General features: G+C 35.8%; 1 protein-coding gene across 1 annotated transcript in view; it reads left to right on the top strand.

The window, feature by feature from the left end:
- Positions 1 to 24,819, top strand: part of nell2a (neural EGFL like 2a) — a 123,827-nt gene extending 99,008 nt beyond the window's left edge. Inside the window, 5 exon segments of the mRNA XM_081356843.1 lie at positions 15,507 to 15,647; positions 15,724 to 15,917; positions 18,361 to 18,537; positions 23,242 to 23,466; positions 24,384 to 24,819. Coding sequence (XP_081212969.1) covers positions 15,507 to 15,647; positions 15,724 to 15,917; positions 18,361 to 18,537; positions 23,242 to 23,466; positions 24,384 to 24,425 — 779 coding nt within the window. The 3' untranslated portion in view covers positions 24,426 to 24,819.
- The last annotated feature ends 2,147 nt before the right edge of the window (positions 24,820 to 26,966 follow it).

The following is a 26,966-nucleotide window of genomic DNA, read 5'->3' as shown; positions in this document are numbered from 1 at the left end:
CAGCTTTGAGGAAAATATTACGGCATAAACAAACAAGAATAAACAGAATCATCAAAGCCAGTCGAGAATGAGAAAACAATCATCAACAAAAGGAAAGATGAAGAAACAGCTTTCATAAAGATATTCAAAGGAAGAGGAGAAACAAGCATTTACTTAACAAAACAGCTAATAGAGCAAGTTTTGAAAGTTTCTATGGTGGAAAATAGTCAATTAAAGAGTAGAAATCTCTCTAAATAGACAAAATAGTAAGTTCAGCTAGTTTTATGTTTTCTCCGTCATTGATCCGCTGTTTCTGACGCATTTTCTGAGCATCTACAAACCTTCATCAACCTTAAATGAACTAGAATCTTCCCTTACATAACTGTTCGATCAATATACATTATAATCAGTTGCATATCACACGGCTCGAGATGCAAGAGGGTTTCCTCAGATAACCGGGACGCTCGAGTCTTCAGAAGCTCAATGCTTTATACTGTACGTCTCCTCTGGAGCCACCGAGAGCAACTCACGAGCCTCAAAGAGAATCACACTCTCCCAAATACAAGAGGCGGTATGTGTGTGTGTGTGTGTGTGTGTGTGTTTGGGGCTCTGGGATACGACTGAACATGAAAATGCTTTCACTCGCCTGCTCTCTTGTCCTCTTCTCTGGCTCTTACGAATCCTCTTGAGACCATCTGACAATCTAGCCGAGCAGAGAAAGACACAGGCATGATATGGAGGATGATCTGAGGGAAAGTTCACTGAAAACCTATAGAAGAAATCATGCACAGAAAGAAAGGACACGTGATTAGCATGCATGCTAAGTGTCGCTGCACCTCGATGATGTCATCGCGTCCCTATAGATGCTGCGGAGACGCAGAGGATGCATTATTCACACAATCGCACACATGCAATCACAGACTACACCACCACGCTACTTGCATTATTCACAATGCACATAATTGCAAACAAATCACACACTTGCATGTACAAGCAATCACAGATATAAATGCACGTTGTATATGCATTATTCACATGCACACACAAAAATCACAAGTGCAGATTATACAAACATTCTGTATGCATCATTCACAATGCACACAAACCAAAAGCATGCATGCACAAACAAATCATGCACACAAAATCACAAGTACTTGTGCATATCAAACAAACATGCTAAATGGCATTCCTTATTCACAAAACACATGAATCAAACCAATCACACACTTGCATGTACATACAATAACAAATATATGTGCATTATTCACAATGCACACATGACAAATCACACCTGTACGCACAAAAATAATCACAAGGGCAGATTGTACAAACATTATTCACAATGCACACAAACCATGTTCTGTACATGTACACACATCAAACAAATCACACACAAAAATATGTGCACATTAAACAAACATACTACATGCATTATTCACAAAACACTTGCATGTACATGCAATCACCGATATAAATGCACATTGTATGTGCATGATTCACAATGCACACGTGCAAACACAAAAATCACATGTACAAACAGGCTGTATGCATTATTCATAGTGCACACAAACCATATGCATGCACACACAACAAAAAAGCACACAAATGCACACAAAATCACAAGTACTTGTGCACAATATTCACAATACACACAAACAAATCACACACATATGCACACAAAATCACTAGTACTTGTGTGCATTAAACAAACATACTACATGCATTATTCACAAACACATGATCACAAACAATTCACACACTTGCATGTACATGCAATCACAGATACAATACAGATACATACATTTATGTGCATTATTCACAATGCACACAACTCTTTGCAAACAAATTACAACATGTTCGTACAAGTAACTGTATTATTTAAAGTGCCCCAATTGTGCTATTTTAAAGTTTCCTAATGTTGTTGTGGAGTCTCCTACAACAGGTTTACATCTGTTTAATTTGCTCATAATATACATTTGCACATCACCACATTTTTCAATGATTCTCAAACGACTCATCAGATGAATCATTCTCTCTAAATCCCTCCTTTCCGCGAGCTACTCTGCTCTGATTGGCCAGACAGCTCAGTCTGTTGTGATTGGTTTGCCGCGTACAGCGTGCGTGTCGAAAACAAAAACGCCCATTGCCATAACATCGTCAGCTCTGCTTGTCCTGAGGCTTCTGACTAAACACAGTAATGAACAATGACGTCGATTTGACCATATCAATGCGAGCGCGAGTCCAATGATGAAACATTGGAAGAACTAGTTATTGAACCCGAACCTCCATCACAAGGACGACTCGAGCAGGACTCAGTGTTTCTCAGTGAAACACTAATCAGTTTGAGGTACATTATATGAGATGTTGTAACTGTAATTCCTCACCATCAGCATTAACAAGAGCATGTCCATCAACAAACCCATTATTTTACTCATACTAATTTATTTACCGAGTATTTTTGTAATATATTGATTGCGGTGAATACGTGGAAACTGTATCAATAACAGTGCATGTATGCAATGTATACATTAGCCGAGCTCTAGCGTGAATGATCTGATGGTAAAACAAATATTTCCTCATAGTAGTGAGAACGACAGACAATCTGCATTAATAGACACAGTTGTAATAGTGGCTCACAACTGATCAGCAGAAGTATTTCAGTAAGACAGTGATAACGTGAGTTAGCCAGTTAGCAGCAGACCTACACAATATAAAACTCAAAACTAAGTTTTTTGAACACCATCTTTCAAGAGCAAGCGGTTTGTGAATCATGCATTGAACTCTGAGATTTGAGAAGCAGTCGTCAGTGAAATAAAGGCAACACAGCAACAGTTTAGGATTATACTGCTGCGATACCATGGTAAAGATGAACTTTAACCTCTGATTCTTCACATGCTCCTCCTTGGGCAGTGAAAAAGAAACGGCTTTACCTTCACATTGTAGAGCACAGCGTCTATGTCCATCTTCTGGACATGATGCCATCCAGTCTCCACATGAATCAGCTGCTGGTTTGAGGTTCAAGTTTTCCCTGGTTCCCTGGTCAAGTTTGCACAATAAGTGGGCGGGCAATATGCTAATGTTTTGTCTTGACATCACAACGAAACGGCTTATGACTAGTTTGAAAAACAATTCATGTAATTGACTCAGAGTCAATTAATAAATGTTGGTTTGACTCTTGATCTGAAGTTCAGGCGGAGCTTGTACATCTAGACCTGTCAATCATATTTCAAAGATATTGTAGTCAAACCCAGCTTTCACACGAGGAGCAGCACTGACTGTGATAGTGTTCCTCAAACACAGGCTGTGTCAGTGGGAATGATGTGGATTTCATCAGTTCAGTGTCTGATGAGTCCAGGAGGGATTTGCGGTATTTGTTGCTCATTAGAAGGTCATTCTGCTGTCAGCCGTCGCTCACCGACAAACATTTCATTCCCGCTGCAACGCTTGGTTTGTTCCGGCTTCTCGTTCGCTGAGGTCTTTCTTTCTTTAACGCCCCGAGCGAGAAATGAAGCCGTTGTCTGCCGGTAAATACCGGCCAGTTTAAATTTCACATCTTGTTACTTTTTCACTTTGATGTCGTAATTCTGAAGATTGGATTGTAATGTTGCATGAAGTCATTGTGTTCAGAGTGGATTCTGCTGTACTGGAACAAGATTTTCCCCAGGAGACACACACACACACACACACACACACACACACACACACACACACACACACACACAAACAGAGAGAGAGAGACAGAGAGAGAGAGAGAGAGCAGGAACATCCACATGTCAGATACTGTATATACTCTTACAGAAATTGTTGTAATTATATACGCTAACTGACAAAAGTTTGGGATCGGTGAGATTTTTAATGTTTTTAAAAGAAGTCTCTTCTGCTCACCAAGGCTGCATTTATTTGATAAAAAAAAAAAAAAAAACAGTAATATTTTTAAACATTATGACAATTTAAAATGACTGTTTTCTGTGTATATATAGTAAAGTGTAATTTATTCCTGTGATCAAAGCTGAATGTTCAGCATCATTACTCCAGTCTTCAGTGTCACATGATCCTTCAGAAATCACTCTAATATGATGATTTGATGATCAAGAAACATTTATGATTAATATTAATGTTGAAAACAGTTATTTACATTTTTATTTCAGGATTCTTTGATGAATAGAAAGTTCAAAAGAACAGCATTTATCTGAAATAGAATATTTTCTAACATTATAAATGTCTTTATTGTAACTTTTGATCAATTTAATGCATCCTTGATGAATAAAAGTATTGATTTATTTTATTTCTTTCCCTCAAAAATAAAATAATAAATTCTCACTGACCCCAAACTTTTGAACGGTAGTGTTTCATTTTACAAAAGCTTCTATTTCAGATAAATGCTGTTCTTTTGAACTTTCTATTCATCAAAGAATCCTGAAATAAAAATGTAAATAACTGTTTTCAACATTAATATTAATCATAAATGTTTCTTGATCATCAAATCCTCATATTAGAGTGATTTCTGAAGGATCATGTGACACTGAAGACTGGAGTAATGATGCTGAAAATTCAGCTTTGATCACAGGAATAAATTATATTTTACAATACATTCACATAGAAAACAGTTCCCAGAATGCACTGCTGGTGTTGGTGTGTGTGGGCTGGCTTCACTTGCTGTTGCGACAAGGGTTTTATGACTTATTTAGACACACACACACTGACTGAGTTAATTAGTGGCGCTTAATTAAGACCTTTTGTTTCTCACGAGTGGCTTGTTACATGTAAATGGCACAACATGGACGGCGTCGTGTGTTTGTGAATCTCTGTGTGTGTTTGAAGCTGGCGTTTCATTTAAACCTTTCTTCTCTCTATTTTTTGTGGTTGCATTGTACAAACTCCAGCCACAATTATTCAAAAAAAATTTTATTTGATAGAAATAAAACATCTTTCCAGCTAAAGATAACTATATTGTGATATCTACTGATACAGTGATATGAATGGCATCCAGCTGTAATTCATGTGTGTTTCTTGAGTGTGTGTGCAGAGGACTGTGATCATGATTTCCACAGCGGCTTCACTGAGAGTCATTATGATGACGATTCTCTTGTGTGTGAAATCACTGAAGCTGGAATGAGATTCTTATTTCTAAGATTTGCTGAAAGCGAACACACACACACACTCTCACAAAAACAAACACACACACACACTTTCTCGAAGACATACTCACACAAACTCTCACAAACACTCACACAAACACACACACACTCACAAACGCACGCACTCAGGCACACACTTGCACACAAGCACAGTCACACACACTCTCACACACACACTCACTCAGACACACACTCGCACACACACATAGTGACACACACACACTCGCAGACACACACTCACACACACACACACACACACTCGCAGACACACACTCACACACACTCACACACACACACACACACACACACACACACACACACACACACACACACACACACACACACACACACACACACACACACACACACACACACACACACACACACACACACGCATATTATCTGGTTTGTCCTCTATGAGAAGATCCTTGTGTCCCTCTGTATATTTTCACCTGTTCTCTCTCTCTCTCTCTCTCTCTCTCTCTCTCTCTCTCTCTCTCTCTCTCTCTCTCTCTCCCTCTCTTTCTCTCTCTCTCTCTCCCTCTCTCTCTCTCTCTCTCTCTCTCCCTCTCTCTCTCTCTCTCTCTCTCTCCCTCTCTTTCTCTCTCTCTCTCTCTCTCTCTCCCTCTCTCTCTCTCTCTCTCTCTCTCTCTCTCTCTCTCTCTCTCTCTCTCTCTCTCTCTCTGTCTTTCTCTCTCCCTCTCTCTACTCTCTATCTCTCTCTGTCTTTCTCTCTCTCTCTCTCTCTCTCTCTCTCTCATTGACATGCATCAGTTTTATTGCGTTGTTCTTGAGCGATCGAGTAAAACAGGAATACCTGCAACAGAGACATTAAACCATCAGCCGTTAGCTTGTGAAATTCAAGATCAGTGCTGTAGACACTACACTGAAAAAACCTCTGCTAAAGATGTAAAACGTGCTCCAATAATCATTTATTACAGTCTAGTTTTATTCTAAGCTGTAGTTTGTCATTCGATGTGTACAAGCCTCTCTTTTAAAATAGTAGTTAACTGCAATACAAAGACTATATTAAAGCCATTAAAGAGGAAAAACATTCTTAAATGAAAAAAAACACTTATTTATTAAATAAAAAAACTGATGAAAATAACGTTAAGAACAGCCATGTTAAACTAAATATTATTTTGTACATAAGAAACTAAAAAGTCTCAAATGAAACTCAAATGTATTGATGAATATATTATTTTTAAAAATCTGTCCAAATGAACTGATTCCTAAAAATGAATCAGACTTCCTAATTCTTCATTGGTGATTTTAGGAGAACATCTTTGATTCCTCCATCAATCTGCCAGAAAATATAAGAAATTATATTTAAAAATATAAAAGAATCAATCAGAGAACATAATGTTTTTCTTTTACGCAATAAAAAATTGCCTGTTAAATTGCGTATATTTATAAACCTGACATCTATTCAGATATAAATAGCACAATAAAAAACACAAGCATCCCACACTGATTCCCCACACTCAACTCCAGCTCTTTCTTGTCTTTTTTCTTTCTTTTCTTCACTGAACGGCCAGACGGCTTTTCAGTTTCAAAGGCAGTCTGTTCTGCAAACTGCAATCGCTTCTGCTCGAGAGAACGAGAGCCATTTCAGCATTCTGCAGAAAACACACGCGTCTGTGAAAGAGATTCGCTCATCTATTCTCCGCTCGTCTCTGCCGGCGTGAGCGCAGGAGAATAGAGGAGAGTGTGTGTGTGTGTGTGTGTGTGTGAGACACGGATTTTCAACCAGGGGAAAAACTGCAGTTTTGGGTTGATGGACAGAACTTTCCATTTATAGTCAGATTCAAAGTATCACATGTTCCTGAAAGTTCAGGATAAAGTTCAAAATAATAAATAATCGTCCCGAACCGTTACGACAATTGTTTATTAAAATATAATTTATAAAACATTATACTTGATAAAACTTTTTAAAACTATTGTTAAAATGTTAAAATAATTTTAATATAATACTATAAAATTGTTAATTATTAATATGATATAATAATATAAAATTCATAATAAAAAAGTATATAATAGAGACTTCCGGTATGGCGTCGAGGCGAGTGGCAGTGTAGAACGCGAGCTCCCAGACAAGTCGGTTATACTCCCCTGCTTAATATAACTTTACGCCGTGTAATTGATAAACAAATATGGAGGGGGAGAAACAACGAAAAGCTAGAGGCAAATCAACCCAAAGACCTGAGAAAAACGAGAGACAAACAAAGGAGAACGATGACGATGACAATGCTGGCGAAAACGAGGCCGCGGATCCAATGCAAGTTTGCATCAGCGCTATATACTCTGAAATTAAGGCACTCCGATCTGACGTGAACACAGAATTAAACAACTTTAAAGAGACTTTCTCCAGAGACTGGAAAGCAGACTTGGCAAGCCTGAGTACAGACATCAACCTTAAACTGAACGAAATTGCCAAAGATTTGAAAGACACGGTGAATAGAGTGGAAGAGGCCGAGCACAGGGTGGCGGATTTGGAAGAGTGGAACGCGGAGGCTAGAGATGTGCTAAGTCAAACCCTCGACATCCAACAAAAAATGCAAATAAAACTGACAGATCTTGAAGCAAGATCACGACGAAACAATATACGCTTGTACGGGATCCCTGAGGAGGCCGGAGATGACAACATACAGGAGGTTGTTGAAAATTTCATCAAGACAGAATTGTCCCTCCCCGATACTGAACTGGGGATACAGCGCTGTCACAGAGCGCTCGGCCCTAAACCACCGCCAAATGCGAATCCCCGATCGGTTGTTTTGTACTTTCTTGAATATAGGATTAAAGAGCTGGTCCTTCGTTCGGCATGGAAAAAGAGGGAAGTTTACCTGAAAGGGAGGCGAGTGTACTTCGACCAGGATTATCCGGCTGAAACTCAAAAGAAGAGGAAGGCGTACGCTCCTATCAGGAAATTACTCAAAGAGAAGGGTCTCCGTTTCCAGACACCACCCCCCGCTAAACTTCGGGTATTTTTTGAAGATGGTCCCATTGTTTATAACAGCGCAACGGAGGCGATGGAGGACCTAAAAAAGAAAGGATTGACCACAGCCAACATCAGAGAAGACACCGCCACGTCAACTTCAATGGAGAGGCTGAGTAAAATGTCTTGGGAAACAGCGGGCGCGAAACCACGACGCAACCGAGATGACCATCAAGAGAGGGCACGGAAAAGACTCCAGGATTTCCGTCGGGACACAGGAGAAACTGTTTGACTCTCACTCAGGGTAAATTATCAGTAAAACCGTGACGTTCGAAATCAACTAAAACAGTAGTTTAATATATCAAGGGTAACGTTAAGTTTTACACAAGAATTCTGTTATATCTGTGTATGTTCATGCTCAGAGTCTTGATTTCGGCGGTTTATTATTAGTTGAGCTGACGTTATAGCTTGAAAGACTTGTAAGAATGAGTACAACGGCTATGTCTGGGAGCTGAGGAAAAGACGTGCTCTGATTTATAGAATCAGTTTGCACGGGGAAGGCCCTTCGTTAATCGAAGTTTTTCCTTTCCAAATAGAAGTTTCTTTAAAAGGAACTTTGATTATGGAAGTTGTAGTTTCCTTTGATTGCACATTTTTTTATTTTTTCACTTTTTTGTTCTGTGTTATTTGTGTTACAATGTTAAGGTCACTTGGGATTTTTTATATGATAGTACATCAGAAGATAAATGTCACAACAAGAATATAGAACTATTACACTTAACGTTAATGGGTTGCAAAATCCTATCAAACGAAGTAAACTTATAGCTAAAATGAAAAGAGAGAACCAACATATTATTTTTTGGCAGGAGACTCATCTAATACAAACTGAACATGAAAAACTGAGAAAGTTAGGATTTAGAAACACTTTTTATTCATCCTACACTAAAGGAAATGCAAGAGGTGTTGCAATACTGATATCGAATAAGGTGACTTTCCAGCTCTCCAGTCAAATAGCTGATAAAGAAGGACGTTATATTCTGGTGAAAGGAATCCTTGATTCAAAAGAAGTAACATTACTTAATGTTTACAGACCACCTGGAAAAGATAAATTACTAATTATGAAAATATTTGAGCTAATAACTTCAGAAGTATCAGGCACACTTATATGCGGAGGGGACTGGAATGTACAGCTGAATCCTACCCTAGACTCTTCAAATCCAGCAAAAAAGATCAATTCTGAATCTCTTTATATTAAAAAAATGCTTAAGGAAGCTGGCATGATTGACATATGGAGGGAACTCCACCCAAGTGGGAGACAGTTTACATTTTTCTCTCACCCTCATATAGTCTATTCAAGGGTTGATTATTTTTTCATGCTCCAATCAGACAGGCATAGAATTATAGGTTGTGATATAGGAATTAAAGATGTTTCAGATCATGCAGGAGTTTATTTAAGACTCCATTTGGATGTTCAACCCAAGAATACTGTCTGGAGATTGAACACTAGCCTCTTAAATGATCCCCAATGTATAGAGTATATTAAAAAAAGAAATTAAAGAGTACACTGAATTTAATAATAATGAGGAAATGTCTTCAAGTGTTATATGGGATGCTGCTAAGGCAGTGTTAAGAGGAAAGCTGTTAAAGTGGTCTTCAAGGAAAAAAAAAGAAAAACAGAAGATATTGACTGATTTATCAAACTCACTAAAAACACTGGAACAAAAACATATTGAATTAAATAAACCTCAAATCTTAGAAGAAATAAAAGTAAAAAAACAACAAATAAATAAGATACTTGATAAACAAGTAGAGATCAAACTTAAATATATTAAACAGAAGTATTATGAAAATGGACCCAGAGCTAAAAAAATGTTAGCGTGGAAACTCCGTAAACAGCAAACAGAAAGGTCAGTTTTCAAAATTAGAAATCCAGAAACCAATGTAACGTGCTATAAAACAGAAGATATATTAAGGTCGTTTGAAATCTACTATAAAAAATTATATTCTCAACCAGAAGCAGCGGACCCTTCCATTATTGAACATTTTTTGGAATCTCTAGACTTACCATCAGTAGGACTTACACAAAACAAACTGGTAACACAAGAAATTACAGAAGCTGAAATTGATAAGGCCATATCAAATTTAAAGACAAATAAAGTACCAGGGGGGGACGGGTATCCAGCAGAGTGGTACAAAAAATTTAAGGAATTATTAAAACCTATGCTGTTAAAATGTTTTAACCATGTTCTTAAGGGGGGAGAGACACCAATATCCTGGAAGCAAGCTATCATATCAGTAATACCAAAAGTTGGAAAAGATAAGACGGAATGTGGGTCATATAGACCTATTTCGGTTTTAAATATAGATTATAGATTATATGCTTCGATAATTTCAAAAAGACTAGAAAATATAATTCCTGAGTTGATTGATACCGACCAAACAGGATTTGTGAAAAATAGGCAGACACAAGATAATGTGAGACGGGCATTATTTTTGATTGATAGCATAAGCAAAAGTAACTCAAAATCTCTGGTAATTAGCCTCGATGCCGAAAAGGCTTTTGATTCCGTACGATGGGAGTTTTTGTACCTGGTACTGCAACGTTTTGGCTTCAATGAAAAGGTTATAGGATGTCTTAAACCACTATATTATTTACCGACAGCACAGGTTAAAATAAATGGTAGCATTTCTAATTCAATTACACTGGAACGGGGATGTCGCCAGGGATGCCCCTTAAGTCCCACACTTTTTGCACTATTCATAGAGCCACTTGCTCAAGCAATTAGAGAAGATGTAGAAATACCAGGATTCCAATTTAAAGGAAATGAACATAAAATATGTTTATATGCAGATGATATTCTTATGACGATCTCTGACCCCGACTCCAGTTTACCAAAACTTATGTCATGCCTTGAGCAGTTTGGTTGTAACTCTGGATATAGATTAAATTTAGACAAAACTCAAACCCTCTCTTTTAATTATTCACCACAGGAGAACATACGTAATAAATATAATTTTAAGTGGAAAACTAATATTAAATACTTAGGAGTTATCATACCAAAGAATATGACAAAAATTTACACTATAAATTATGAACCCATAACTAAAGAACTAAAAACAGATTTGGACAGATGGATGCCCTTACCCCTTGGTTTATGTAATCGAATTGATAGTATAAGAATGAATGTTTTACCACGATTACTGTTTCTATTCCAATCGCTGCCTGTAGAGATTCCGAAAAAACAGTTTAATGACTGGAACCGAATGATCTCTAGATTCATATGGAAAAATCAGAAACCTAGGGTCAGACTTAAAACATTACAATTATCAAAGGAGAGAGGAGGACTGTCTCTTCCCTGTTTAGAAGATTACTACAAAGCGGCACAGCTGAAATATTTAGTTTGTTGGTGTAATAATGAGTATGAAGCAAGATGGAAAGAATTAGAATTTAGCCAGCTGGACATTCCCCTTCCCTCCTTATTGGGGGATAAAGTCACTAAGAATAAATACTCTAGTGAACTGAGTCATTGGACGATGGTTCCTCTCAATATTTGGTTCAAGGAATGTAAAAATTTTAAGCTCGAGAAACAAGCACGGTTGTTAAGATGGGTGGCCTATGACAATGATTTTAAACCTGCACAGTTAGATTCAAGGTTTAAACAATGGATGATGAAAGGCATTACATCATATTGTACAATCTCAGCCAACACAGGTTTAAAGAGCTTCCAACATCTTACTGACACCTATATTTTAGAAAAACAAGATTTCTTTAGATATTTACAGCTTAGGAACCATTATAATAAAAATATTAAAAATAATGATCAAACTGAAATGAATATGATCAATATTTTTATTGATGCGTATAAGAATGGGACTCACAAGAAACTGATATCAAGAATATATTCAAGTATACAATCTTCTAAAAATCACTCTACATTATATGTGAAAGATAAATGGGAGAAGGAAACTAACATAATTTTATCTGATGAAGAGTGGTTAAACATTTGCAAAACACAGTATACTACCACCAGTTCGGGTCATTGGAGAGAATTCTCATGGAAGACTATCATAAGATTCTTTATTACTCCCAAAAGAAAATATTTACAGAATGGTAAACCAGAATCTGCATTCTGTTGGAGACAATGTAATACTTCTATGGCAGATTACTTTCACATATTCTGGAAATGTCCAATGATTCAACCTTTTTGGTTAGAGATAGTTACTGAAATAAAATTGATACTGGGATTCGAGACGGAGTACAGTTTCAGTACTATATATTTAGGAAATATACCAACTAATCTTAATACTCAAGACAAATACCTACTTAATGTATTATTAGTTGCGAGCAAAAAAACAATAACTAAGAAATGGCTGCACGAGAGTCCTCCAAAAAAAGATGAGTGGATAGAGATTGTAAATCATATATATGATATGGAACAGCTGACCTTCTCTTTACGATTAGACATGGATAAATTTAACAAGTACTGGTCAAAATGGCTAATATATAGGAATAGGGATTGTGCATAAAGAGATGTGAGTGTAATGCAAATTATTATTTTTATTTATTCTTTTCTCATTTACATTTAATTGATAATACTATATCTGAGAGACTCTCCACCCTTTTCTTTCTTTTTTTCTTTCTTTTTTTTTTTCAGTATGTAAAATACTTTTCCAATGAAAACATTCTGTATTTGTATGTTGTATGATGGGACTTTGAACCTTTTATTGACTTGAAAGGACAATTACAATTATTCTCCGGATATTATTATAAGGGAAGGAGGGGGAGTGGAGGAAGAAAGGGAGGGAAGAGAGAAGAAAAGAAGAAGAGAAGGAAAAGTTCTTTCTCTCTCCTCTCACTACTCTGAGACTACTGGGAGAGTAACCCCGGATTTGACAGTAACACTTTATGAATAACATAATTGTATGTTATACCCCTTGTGACCTGTTTGTTCTGTTCTTTTGTGTTCTACCAAAAAACATATAAAACAATAAAAAAGAAAAGTTGAAAAAAAAAAAAAAAAGTATATAATAATAATAATAATAATATTAATGTATTATAAATAGCCTACTAATATATGAATATATACTATTATACATAATAGAATATTTAAATAATATATTTTAATGTTTTACTAAAATGTTAAAATAGTTATAATATAATATAATACTATAAAATTGTTAATTATTAATATGATATAATATAAAATTCATAATAAAAAGTAAAAAAAATATATATTAATGTCTTAATAAAAATAAATACTAATATATTAATATATACTATTATACAGAATATTTAAATAATATATTTTAATGTTTTATTGAAATCTAATCTATATAATATTAAATATTATTCATGAAACAACTGTTAAAATATTACAATATAAAACATAAAAATGTGTAATATTAAAAATCTTATACATATTAAATAAATAATATTATTTTTTATATAAAATCAAATCTATTTAACAATGTTACAAATTAAAATATTGTTAAAATATTACAGTATAAAAGCACATAAATTTAAATAAAATATATAATAATTCTAATAACAAAATAAATAAATAATACAATATCTAAAATATATAACAGAAAAAACAAATAAGAAACTTAATATGTGCAAATTTATAATTATATAATATAAAATTATATTATCTTCATATATAATATAGTAATATATATATATATATATATATATATATATATATACATACATAATATAGTAACAGTAAATAATATTATATAAAACTATAATATTATAAAAACAACAACAATATAATCTTAATCCCTAAATGTATAAACTCACAACATTTACACATGCATTTATGAGTCTTTCATCACCTACAATAGAAAAAACAAACAATGCCATTCGCCCTTCACTGTCATTGTTCTGACTCAATTAACCACTGCTAATAATCACTAATAAAGACACAAATTAATATTGACATGTTTAAAGCATATAGACTATTCTACAAGACTCAATGACAAAACAATCAGAATTTCATTGTTCATCGAGTTTCCCTTTATCCATCTCTGATATTACTCAACTTCACCGCCAACACAAATATAATCAGAGGATGGGTCACGTTTAATATCAGTTTCATATAATTATCCTTCAATCTGGTCTCTGAAAACTCCCAGAAACCCCGTTAACCTCCCAGTGATCACCTGACTGCAGTGAGGTCGCGCTGTGATTGGCCGCTGATGACTCCATGTGTAAAGAATCATTTTCATAATGATCAGCTTTAATCAGAACAGAGTCTCATCTCTTCTGTGAGTGTTTAATCATTGAGAGAATCTTCCCCGCGTCTCTTTCTCCATGACTGTCTGAGTAATAATCACTTTAATGTCGCCCACTGCCGTCTAATTTAATATAATTTGACTCATTATGTCTGAATTGCGAAAGCCATTTGTCTGAAGATGGGATTGGATTTAGATGCTGGTGTCTGTGGGTGAATGAAAACATGTCCTGGTCGTATTTCACCCCAGAATCATAAGAAAACAAAACAAGAATGATTTTGTATAAAAGAAAATAAAGCCTATTTTTAGAGCCATTATGGTTTGTGCCCGCGTTCTCCGCCACTTTTCCCATTTACTTACTCATTTCTCTCACTGATGATTCTCATTAGATTCTCATTACTATAATAGTCATTTCTTAGATATATTACAGTTAGAACTACTGTAATTTTCTTAAATTAAAATGGGCTTAAAAGCAGTAAAACAAATGTTGCCATGATGGTTAAATACATTAGTTTATATATATATATATATATATATATATATATATATATATATATATATATATATATATATATATATATATATATATATATATATATATATATATAATTGTTTATTATATATTATACACAATTAGAAGTTATATAAATAAAATTATTGAATGTTTTATTAAAATAATTGGTCACTTTTAAATTGGTAAACTTTTCAGTTTAAAATTAGAATTTAATGTAATTAATTAATATAATTTAATTAACTATTTAAATAACTAATTTGGTGCATTTTACATAGACAACTCTGTCGTACAACTGATTTCTACGTAGTTTGATGTTACATTAACATTTACATTCATTCATACATTTATATTATATACAGGTAGATTTTATATAATAATATAATTTAATTAACTATTTAAATGTCTAATTTGGGATGTTTTTCATAAACAACACCTCTTTGTTGTGACTTACAACTGATTCCAATAGAGTTTAATGTTACATCAACATTTATGCATTTGCCAGACGCTTATCAAGTGACTTACACTGCATAAAGTTAGTGTTATAATGCATGCATTTTAAATGTGACTATTTTTAGTTGCCGTGTAATGCTGTACTGCATTAGAATTGGGCAGAATGTTGCAGACACATGCATTAAAATGCTGTCCATGTAGGCAGTGCACAAGATAATGACCCGTGTGTGTGTGTGTGTGTGTGTGTGTTCAGATATCGACGAGTGCTCGGAGGGTTTGGTGCAGTGTGACACACACGCCACCTGTGTGAATTTACCTGGTTGGTATCACTGCGAGTGCCGCGAGGGTTACCATGATAACGAGGTTTTCACTGCAAATGGAGAGTCCTGTAAAGGTACAGTCCAAACACACACATACACACAGTTCTCAAACACTGTGTATGTTTAACACACTCTCACCTCCTCCGACAGATATCAACGAGTGTCGGACGGGTCGCAGCACCTGCGCCAACGACACCGTGTGCTTCAACCTGGACGGCGGATACGACTGCCGCTGTCCGCACGGGCACAACTGCACCGGCGACTGCATCCACGACACCAAGGTCAAGCACAACGGGCAGATCTGGGTCCTGGACAGTGACAGATGCTCTGTTTGCTCGTGTCAGGTCAGTGAGAGTGATGCATTATGGGTAAGCTGTCATCTTGGAGGTCATGGTGAAGGTCCTGTGAAAGCCATTAGGTTTAACTAGACAGAGCGTCACGATAAATCACTAGGGCTTCACTGTGTCATCCTGAGATGTGAAGGGCAGATGCATAAGGTCACATGATCAAAAGAACAGGCGTTAAAATTAAATGCATACATGACCTAATGGGTCCCACTTACTATAAAGTGGCTTTAACTACTATGTACTAACATTGAAATTAATCATTTGATACAATGGGCTTATTGTGTATGTAATTACACAATACCTGCATGTATACCTGCATGTAATTACATCTGTAATTAATTTATGTAATTACATTTGTAATTACACAGTTGATCCTTCACATACACCTTAACCCACCCTTAAACCTCACCTGTGCCTAACCTGTCCTGTATCACACCTCAAGAGCAGCAAAAGTGTTTTACAATCCAACATGAACACAATAAGTACATAGTACTTAAAGCCACTTAATATATATATAATATATAAAATTTATCATTTATTTCAAGTAGCAAAAATGTTTTAGCTTGGTTTTAGCTTTAGATAACTATAACATGACAGAACAACAAATATTACAACAATCTGTAAAGATTGAATTGTAATTCTTTATAAAATAATTGTTCAATATAATATAATAATAATAATGTATAGTATCATTATAATGTTATATAAAAAGTATTTTATCAGAAAGAAAAGAAGAAAGTACGAGTTTAATTCACCTAGACTCAACTATGGTGAAATCTTTTTTCTTGAATATATACTCAAATAAATGCCAACATACTTAGTTATGTTAGATTATGATTTTTTTAGCCTCAGTTTTGTGCTGCTGTTTTGATTTGAAGCGCTTGAGGAGTCACATTTTCATTTAAGCGATTGACCTCCATCAATTTGGCTGGTCACAGTCGGTAATTAAGTATTTAATTGAAATGTTTTCTTGCATCTGGAGGAGGCGACGAGCACGATGGCTTTTCAGATATTAAATAATCAATCTACCAATTATCACGCTCATGGTGAAGGACAGAGTGAGCGAATCAGTCTTAATCAGCCGAAAGCGTTTAATTGACGTGGAAGAGGGAGAGCTGTCATTCAGAATTAGATTCTGGCCGCTCGACTGAACATGAGACTTTCTTTGCTCCGTGTCACAGAGTTATCAAGGGTATTTGCTTTACTCGCTTCGGCTTCTTCAAAAACTCTTCTGAAGTCATGTGATGCTGAAACTTGTGATGCTGTAAATCTATCTATGCTTTCATAACAAGCTCCTGTTGTTACCAAACACTCTAGATTTAATATTATAGATTTAACACTTATAGATTTAATATCACATGTTGAGAGGTCACATGATCACAAAGTTTATCAACAGCATTTATGGCATAATGTCTATTAAAACATCAATCTATTAAAAAACATAGTAAATAGTGCAGCTGCAGTAAGATAAATTAAAGGCAGTACAACAAATATTACAATGATGTATATTAAGTATAAGGTATGTATGTATGTAAGTATAAGGAAAAACATTAAAATAAATATATACATTTAATAAAAACTATATATATATAATTTTTTTATAAAGATAATTGTAAAATTTTTACATGTGTGATCATATATATATATATATATATATATATACACTGTATATATATACTGTATATATATATACTGTATATACAGTATATATACTGTATATATATATATATATATATATATATATATGAAGAGTTCAGATGCAAAAGCCTCTAAGTGCCATCTGAAATTTTCTTCTAGAATGATCATTTTTATGAAGCTCGTATATTTAAGTTCAGTAATTTCACTTAAATGACAATTAATAGGTTATTTTCATTGCCATTTAAGTGAAATTACTGAAGTTAAATATACGAGCTTGATCAAAATTATCATTCTAGAAGAAAATTTCAGATGGCACTTAGAGGCTTTTGCATCTGAACTCTTCATATATAAATCTTTTAAAAAAACTTATTTCTAAATATGTACTTATCAATATGCAAGGATACAAGAAAATAACTTTACATGAAATAAAATCGGCTATAAAATTCGCCTAGAAAAGTATTTCCAATCCACTGTAGTAAAATCGCTATATCACACGGCCTAGTGTCTTACTTATTGAATATATTTGCAAATCTATGTTGAACATATTTGGTTAACCATTCATTTATTTAAAAAAAGGAAAAAAGTGTAGTTACAGTAAGACTATCTAAAATCTAACATTTTTATTTTAATGTTTGAGTAATTCTGTGTTGTTTTTTAAATATGGTATAATTAAAATTTTAGTTATTTTAGTACACAATAAAAAAAAAAAATTAGGCCTACAGTTGATTTCTGCTTTCAGAAGCTCTTTTTGCTGGATTCGCTGTGGTTTTCCTGATGTGTGTGTTTCACCTGTCTCCTGCAGTCGGGTCGGGTCATGTGCAGACGGATGGTGTGCGATTGTGACAATCCCACGCTGGATCTGTTCTGCTGTCCGGAGTGCGACCCGCGCCTGACGTCCCAGTGTCTCCATCAGAACGGACTGCTGACGTACTCCAGTGGAGACACCTGGATCGAGAGCTGCCAGCGCTGCCAGTGTCTGGTGAGAAGCACAGCGCACACTTACACTCTACCACACGGATGTGATGGAAACAAGGAGTGCGTCCCAATTCACATACTTATGCACTATTCTATGCCGTTTTGTAGTATAAATAGTGTGCGTAGTGAAAATTAGAAAAAGAATAATGTTCACTGAAAATTACAAATAAAAGAAGGGCACTTAAAATACTTGGATGATGCACCTAATTAACCGAAAAAAACTAAATGTGGAATGTTGTGCACTTCATGCACTCGACTGACACAGATTTCCTTATAAGGGAGTGGGAGGGGCTTTCGGACTCTGATTTCCTTATATGGGAGTGGACAGGCTTTCAGGCTGTGATGATTTTTCTTATAAGGGAGTGGGCGGGCTTTCAGACTCTGATTTCCTTATGAGGGAGTGGGCGGGGCTTTCGGACTGATGATTTCCTTATAAGGGAGTGGGAGGGGCTTTCAGATTCTGATTTCCTTATGAGGGAGTGGGCGGCGCTTTCGGACTCAGATGATTTCCTTATAAGGGAGTGGGAGGGGCTTTCAGACTCTAATTTCCTTATGAGGGAGTGGGCGGGCTTTCGGACTGATGATTTCCTTATAAGGGAGTGGGAGGGGCTTTCAGACTCTGATGATTTCCTTATAAGGGAGTGGGAGGGGCTTTCGGACTGATGATTTCCTTATAAGGGAGTGGGAGGGGCTTTCAGATTCTGATTTCCTTATGAGGGAGTGGGCGGGGCTTTCGGACTGATGATTTCCTTATAAGGGAGTGGGAGGGGCTTTCAGACTCTGATGATTTCCTTATAAGGGAGTGGGAGGGGCTTTCAGACTCTAATTTCCTTATGAGGGAGTGGGCGGGCTTTCGGACTGATGATTTCCTTATAAGGGAGTGGGAGGGGCTTTCAGACTCTGATGATTTCCTTATAAGGGAGTGGGAGGGGCTTTCGGACTGATGATTTCCTTATAAGGGAGTGGGAGGGGCTTTCAGATTCTGATTTCCTTATGATGGAGTGGGCGGGGCTTTCGGACTGATGATTTCCTTATAAGGGAGTGGGAGGGGCTTTCAGACTCTGATGATTTCCTTATAAGGGAGTGGGAGGGGCTTTCAGACTCTGATTTCCTTATCAGGGAGTGGGCGGGCTTTCGGACTGATGATTTCCTTATAAGGGAGTGGGAGGGGCTTTCAGACTCTGATTTCCTTATCAGGGAGTGGGTGGTGCTTTCGGACTCTGATGATTTCCTTACAAGGGAGTGGGAGGGGCTTTCAGACTCTGATTTCCTTATAAGGGAGTGGGAGGGGCTTTCGGTCTCTGATGATTTACTTATAAGGTAGTGGGAGGGGCTTTCTCAGTAACTTTATTAACCCTGAAATAGTCATTAGCTGTGTTTTTATCCAAAAGTTGCGAACTTAACATTGTAATACCACATAAAACATTTGTGAATAAAGCAACGTTTCCATCCCATGTGTCCAAGAGAACAAAATCGTCACTTCCTGGGAAACTAGCACAAAAAAATTTAAGTTTCTGCAATCGGGCTCTTCCCTCTTTCCCTCCATCATAAATGAGTGCGTCTCGAGCGTCAGACGAAACACAGTAAACGCTGTCATGATCTCTTGCGTTCAGATGCTGGTGTTCGGGAACACACTCGTGCGAGACGCTCCTGGAGGGAATTAAACCAAATCATTCTGATCACACACTTTGACTCCGGCGTTTCAGAACCACCAAACCAACATTAGAGACGCTGCGACGCCATTGGTCCGCTGGTTACTCCAGTTATCCAATCACAGCCTCCGCTGAGGCAAAGTCACATGAGGTTTTGAGGAATTTTTTCGGATAATGAAATTATCCGCCTCAATTGAGTGTTTTCCATCCAGTGTTTTATGCGACAAATCAAAATGTAAAGTGGATGGAAACAGCTCTTGTTGGCTTTAAAGCACCAAATGCAATAATAACTGTATTTAGATCAAATTTGTGGTTGTAAAAACACCTATTTTCAGCCCCTGATGGAGAACATGAGTTAGCGGCTCCCAGGTAATTCGAGTTTGAGACCCCTAGTATCTTTCCAAACATCACAAACTCAACGATAATCAAAGAATAATAAATAAACGCAGCTTGATGGACTCTGAGCTGCTCGTATGTGGTATGAATCTCGATGCACCCTACCGAGTGTTTGAAACACCTCTCCTCCTCCAGCCATATGCTCGTCAAATGCTAATGTCATATTTGCATTCATGAGGGGGTTTTGTGGAGGAAAGCAGCTTGTTGTGACCCCCCTCCTGCTCGACTCTTTTCCCACAAATCATCTGTGCGGTGGGCGGAGACGAGGCTCGTTGATCAAGCGTGCGCTCATTAACACTGGCTCTCATTAACACTGGCGCTCCGAGGGGCCGTTACAGCGACCGCTTCATTCTCCCAGACACAAACACATGAGGAAGAAGCAGAGGAAAATACAGAGAGAAACATCAGGGACATTTACAGTAGGCCATGGAAAATTATATTACATTTAAAAACAAACAAAAATGTTTTTTTTTTTTTTTTCATCTTTGAAATGCTGATGCTCATAACACCAGCAATAATAATAATAATTAATAATAATAATAATAATAATAATAATAATAAATACATCATTAACTTATATTATTGAAAATATGATCTTAAAATAATTGGTTGATTTAGTTGCTATAATAAAAGATGTAAAACATAAAAATTATATATGTATATATAAATATATATTTTTTTTAGGTACACAAAATAGGATTAAACATTTACATGGATTTATAAAAGTATTTTTACACAATTATTGTTACAAAACCTGGAAAAAAAAAATCACATAAATTATTAAAATCTTAGAAATGCTTAATTCAGTTTATAATAATAATAATAATACTTATTATTGTTGTTATTATTATTATTATCCTATTTGTGTACAAAAATCAATGTAAATTAAATATAGCAATTTTGCATGTTTAATCCTTTTTTTATAATTTTTAAACAATACCATATAAACAAGTGGTATTTCCTGGACAATGTTGATGTAATAATGAGGTCATGTGACAACAGTATAGCATACTATAGTTTGAAATGTTCATCACTGTATAGTAGGCAGTATATAGAGCACAGTGTGTAACGCTTTGCCAACACAACTACAGGCTGATAAATATGCATCCAGGAAAATATATTACATTCCATGCAAGAAAAATGCAGATGCTGCAATAAACTCAGAGCTCTGGTCAATAGCTCGGGTAAACAGGTTTCACCCTTCCAGCGGTGATAAGCAGCCGGACCGCGTGAGATCAAAACACAATCAGAATTCGAGGGAAAGACTTCAAAAAGACTCATGCATCTCACAGGGCTGTCAGAGCGCCTCCTGTGTGTTAGCTCGGCTGAAATGAAAACGCTCGGCCAAATCTCTGCTCAGCCAGACCTGAAATATATGACCTGTATTTGAGGATGTATTGGGGAGTCAGTGCTTTGCTGTTATTGATAGCTGGTGAACCAACAGAGACCTGCGCTCAGAAATCCATGCAATATAGCAGAAATGATATTGTTTCCAGCCGCCGGATGAGTGTTTGACTGTTATTATTGTGGCGCTTCGGCATGAGGAACGCTTTAAATGTCAACTCGATTACATCTCACTATCTAAAATTATTCTTACTTACGCACAATATTGCAAAGCACCTGCGCATTGCATAAGCCTGCTTTTTTACCGTGCATCTCAATGTGAAGTTAACATTTTGGATAATTTATTAAAGACCCATGATATCAATATTGTAGTTTTGTGTTTTTCGCTCATGAAAAATAAAAATAGAAAATTAACTTTCAGCACATATACACATTTATAATTTACAGTCTTTCTCATCAGGGAAAACAAACCCAAAATATTGAATGAAGATTACTAGATTTCATTATAGAGATAAGATACTGTATATTAGGTAAACGACTCGAATGAAATGTTTGGATTAATAAAATAATTTGGATTATAATACAAAAAAAATATTACTATATAATATTAATATCATCACATTATTATTATTATTATTATTAGGAAATAATGCATATTACAGTTTTGATTTCTACACCTGGGAAAAAAATTGACAGAAATTATTAAAATCTTAAAAATGCCAAATAATAATAATTATAATACAGTACCAATCAAAAGTTTGGGGTCTGTAAGATTTTTAAAAAAATTATTATTGTAATTATTTCTTTATTCGAGGATTTGTTAAATTGATGCAAAGTGACAAGACATTTATAATGTTACAAAGATTCCATTTCAAATAAATGCTGATCTTTTGAACTTTCTATTCAAAAAGAATCCTGAACAATTAAATGTATCAGTTTCCATGAAAACATGAACTGTTTCCAACATTGATAATAATCATAAATGTTTCTTGAGCATCAGATAATCATATTAGAGTGATTTCTGAAGGATCATGTGACACTGAAGACTGGAGTAATGATGCTGAACATTCAGCTTTGATCACAGGAATAAATTACACTTTACTATATATTCACATAGAAAACAGCTATTTAAAATTCTAATAATATTAACATTTTTACAGTATTTTTGATCAAATAAACGCAGCCTTGGTGAGCAGAAGAGACTCTTTCAGAAACATTAATAATCTTACCAACCATGTGCATGTAGGGTTTGAGCCCAGACCGTTGCTTCAGTTCCTTCACTGTCGTATTGTTGGTGTCTCTGTTGGTGTTTTCAGCAGGGTGAAGTGGACTGCTGGCCCCTGTCCTGCCCGCCAGCAGACTGTGAGTTCACGCTGGTTCCCGAGGGCGAGTGTTGCCCGCGCTGCGTCTCGGACCCGTGCCAGGCTCACGCCGTCCGCAACGACATCACCAAGACCTGCGATGACGAACACGGGATCACGCGCTTCAGCGGCTCGTCCTGGGTCAAACATGGCACGGAGTGCACACTGTGCCAGTGCAAGGTACTTACAGCAAACAAAAAAACACACACTTGTACAGAGAGACATTATCAAATATACAAAAAAGCAAAAAACATTACATGCAAGCAAACAAACAAACAAATAGACAGTCTTTGATACACAGTCAAACCAAAAATTATTCAGACACCAGATAAAATTCTTGATATTGTTTACTAGTGTGTGCAGGACACTATAATTCATTTCTGTGAGGAGAGCAAAATAAAGTAAACTGTGACATATTATACCCAATAATTCTTCATACAGTGACTACCAGTGACATTTATAATACAACAATGATCCAGACACTTTGAGCTGATCATGTTTTGCTGAAGTGTGTTTTCTTTAATTGCTAATGCTCTTTTTACACACAGACTGAACACAATGAAGCATTGCTTGGTCACTGGTTGAGCTAAACTGGTATTATCTAATTGTGTAGTTAAATTTAACAGCTGACAGATATTCAACATAATTCATGTGTGAGTCAGTCTAACAGAAGGACGGACAAAACCAGTCAAATATCAACTGAGTTCTGCTCATATTTTATCTAAATTATAGCGAATAAACTGTGATAATGTGAGAAATGTTGAAGGAGTCTCAATAAAGTTTGATTTGACTGTATATGCAAACAAAACAATTACACTACACAAATAAGCAAACAGTACAAAAGTTTGGTGATGAAACAAACATGTCTCTTTGTGTGATCGTTACATTTAACGATACATTTGTTACTGTACATGCTAACTAATGTAGTTAACTAATGTTAACTAATGAACCTTATTGTAAAGTGTTACCCATATACTTTTATATTATAGTTTTGTATTATTATTTAAAAAACAACAACACTCAATTAGATCAAATGCACAGTCTGATTTATAATTGTATTTCCAGTATATGATGTATTTCCCTCGTCTCTCCTCCAGAACGGACACATCTGTTGCTCAGTGGATCCCATGTGTCTTTAGTGGCTCGACTCACAGCACCTGTACAGTCTCACACGACCCTCCCCGAAGTTATGCCAAATATGAAAGGTGTATAATATCAGACCGGAGGAGGCCATTTCTGCACAATCAAGGACTATAAACCCACGACGAGAAACACGAGCACCGGCATGACCACACTGGATGTTTAAAGAATAAAACATTCTTTCATTTTTATCTCTTTGATGATCACAGGATTGTAGAAACTTTAGCTAGTAAGTAAATCTTATCGTATCTCTCTTTTGCCTGGATATGGAAGTTCGACGCTATTTTGTGTTTCTTTTTCGATTAGCTTTCTGTGTCTGTTTTCTGTCTAGATTTTAAATTATTATATGGCTTGTTCTTGTCTTACGGTGAATAAAATATCTCCATTTCCATTTATGGATGCGTTGACCTTTCATTTTCCCCAGCGGCGCGCAACGTTTCCCGAATGTGTCGCTCAGCTAAAGCCGTCTTACGAGGTGATCAGCGAGTGTGCTAATTAAATAGTGACCTTCTCTGCTACCTGAGACATCATCATTATCTCCAATCTCTCAAGCAGCTTAAATATCCCAGCATTCACGCTTGACCGTCCCGTAAACTTCGCTCACCCTTCAACGGATTTCAGAATCCAAATGCTTCCTCTTCCTGTATGTTTTGAATATCGCATGAATATTCATCAGCGTCTCCAGTATCGGCATCAGAGCGAGCTCATGAATATTCAGCGGGTGACGAGGTCGTTTGGGAAACAGGACTGCGCTTTCCTTCAGGTCACTGTGTGAAAGTGTTTCAGTGACACAGATATCAGTCAGCGCTCCGCTTTCCCAAACTCAAACTGCTAATGGCTAAAAACTCAAATCAATTATAAAATTATAATCACTTTTTTTGCTTGTGTTTCATACATATTTTAAGAAAAGTTTCGTCGTTCCAAACCTGTCTGACTGAATAGTTAAGAATGATTGTGTTAGCTTGTGTGTGTTATAGTCTAACTGCTTCTCATTCGCTTGACTATCAACCAACATAAAAGTGTATCAAGCCAAGGCACTCGAGAGTTTAAGTAAATGTATAAAAAGCCTTTATTTCATCATTATTACGTACAAACATTTGTTTTGCATATTTTTATACTTTACTGTAAATATCTATTATATTGAATTGTATATATTGCACTACTGTTGCCTGAGCCTCAACCAAATGCATTTCAATGTACAAATTGTCTTCGACATTTGTATGTATGACAAATAAATGAACTTAAACTATTTATTTAATTCATGATGAAATAAATGCTTTTTATATACATTTACTTAATCTCTCGAGTGCCTTGGCTTGATACGTTTATATGAGTCGAATTACATCCAAAGAGCACCGGACACAGACTTTACACCCCTCGCAACGCTTTTCTGCACTCCTTGTTCTAATAAACAAACATATTTGCTATACAATATACATCGCTTCATGTGAGTAAACTGCATGTATGCGGACAAAGCTGGATGTACTAAATATCCAACTTTATACATACAGCTGTGTGATAATATAATTCACATTTTGCAGCAATATAAACAATCAATGTGCTATAAAGTATAAATTGCTTTATGTGAGTTAGAGTTGCACGATTAATTGTTAAAAGATCGCGTTCTCGTTACTAAATGACAGCGATTCGGCTTTATGTCTATTAAACTTTTGACAATCACAGCGAACATTGAGATCTGCGTTCATGTATAGATACAGTATGAAACTACAATTTAAATGATCACAGAAGTGCTGGGATAAAAGTTTATAGTTTGGCGATAAAAATAGAGCAAATCACCAACATGGCTTTAGATAATGATTGTCTTAATTACATTGTTACACCAGTAGGTGGCAACAAGTGGCTGTTATAAAAATGTATTTGTCATTGAATCATTTATTCAAGAGATTCGTTCAAAAATGGTGATTCATCCAGTAATGAAACAAGTGAAGTATTTATGAGCGAGTCATTGAATCATTCAAACAGCTTTTAAATAATTCATACAAATTAATTTAATATTTTTAAATAGACTGCAGAAATTAACATTTTGTCAGAACCATTAAACTAAATTACATGTTGTTTTGTTTAGTTATCTATTCAGAATCATGGGGAAATTGTGATTTCTGTTTGAAAAAATAGTGATTCAGTTCATCTAGAATCATGCGGCTCTAATCTGAGTGTATGTATACACTCACCTAAAGGATTATTAGGAACACCTGTTCAATTTCTCATTAATGCAATTATCTAATCAACCAATCACATGGCAGTTGCTTCAATGCATTTAGGGGTGTGGTCCTGGTCAAGACAATCTCCTGAAATCCAAACTGAATGTCAGAATGGGAAAGAAAGGTGATTTAAGCAATTTTGAGCGTGGCATGGTTGTTGGTGCCAGACGGGCCGGTCTGAGTATTTCACAATCTGCTCAGTTACTAGGATTTTCACGCACAACCATTTCTAGGGTTTACAAAGAATGGTGTGAAAAGGGAAAAACATCCAGTGTGCATCAGTCCTGTGGGCGATGCCTTGTTGATGCTAGAGGTCAG

The sequence above is a fragment of the Scardinius erythrophthalmus genome (genome assembly GCF_964197995.2).
Source record: "Scardinius erythrophthalmus genome assembly, chromosome: 24".
NCBI classification, from domain to species: Eukaryota; Metazoa; Chordata; class Actinopteri; order Cypriniformes; family Leuciscidae; genus Scardinius; species Scardinius erythrophthalmus.
Note: the sequence above shows the minus strand (reverse complement) of the source record. Positions and strands in the feature narration are given on the sequence as shown.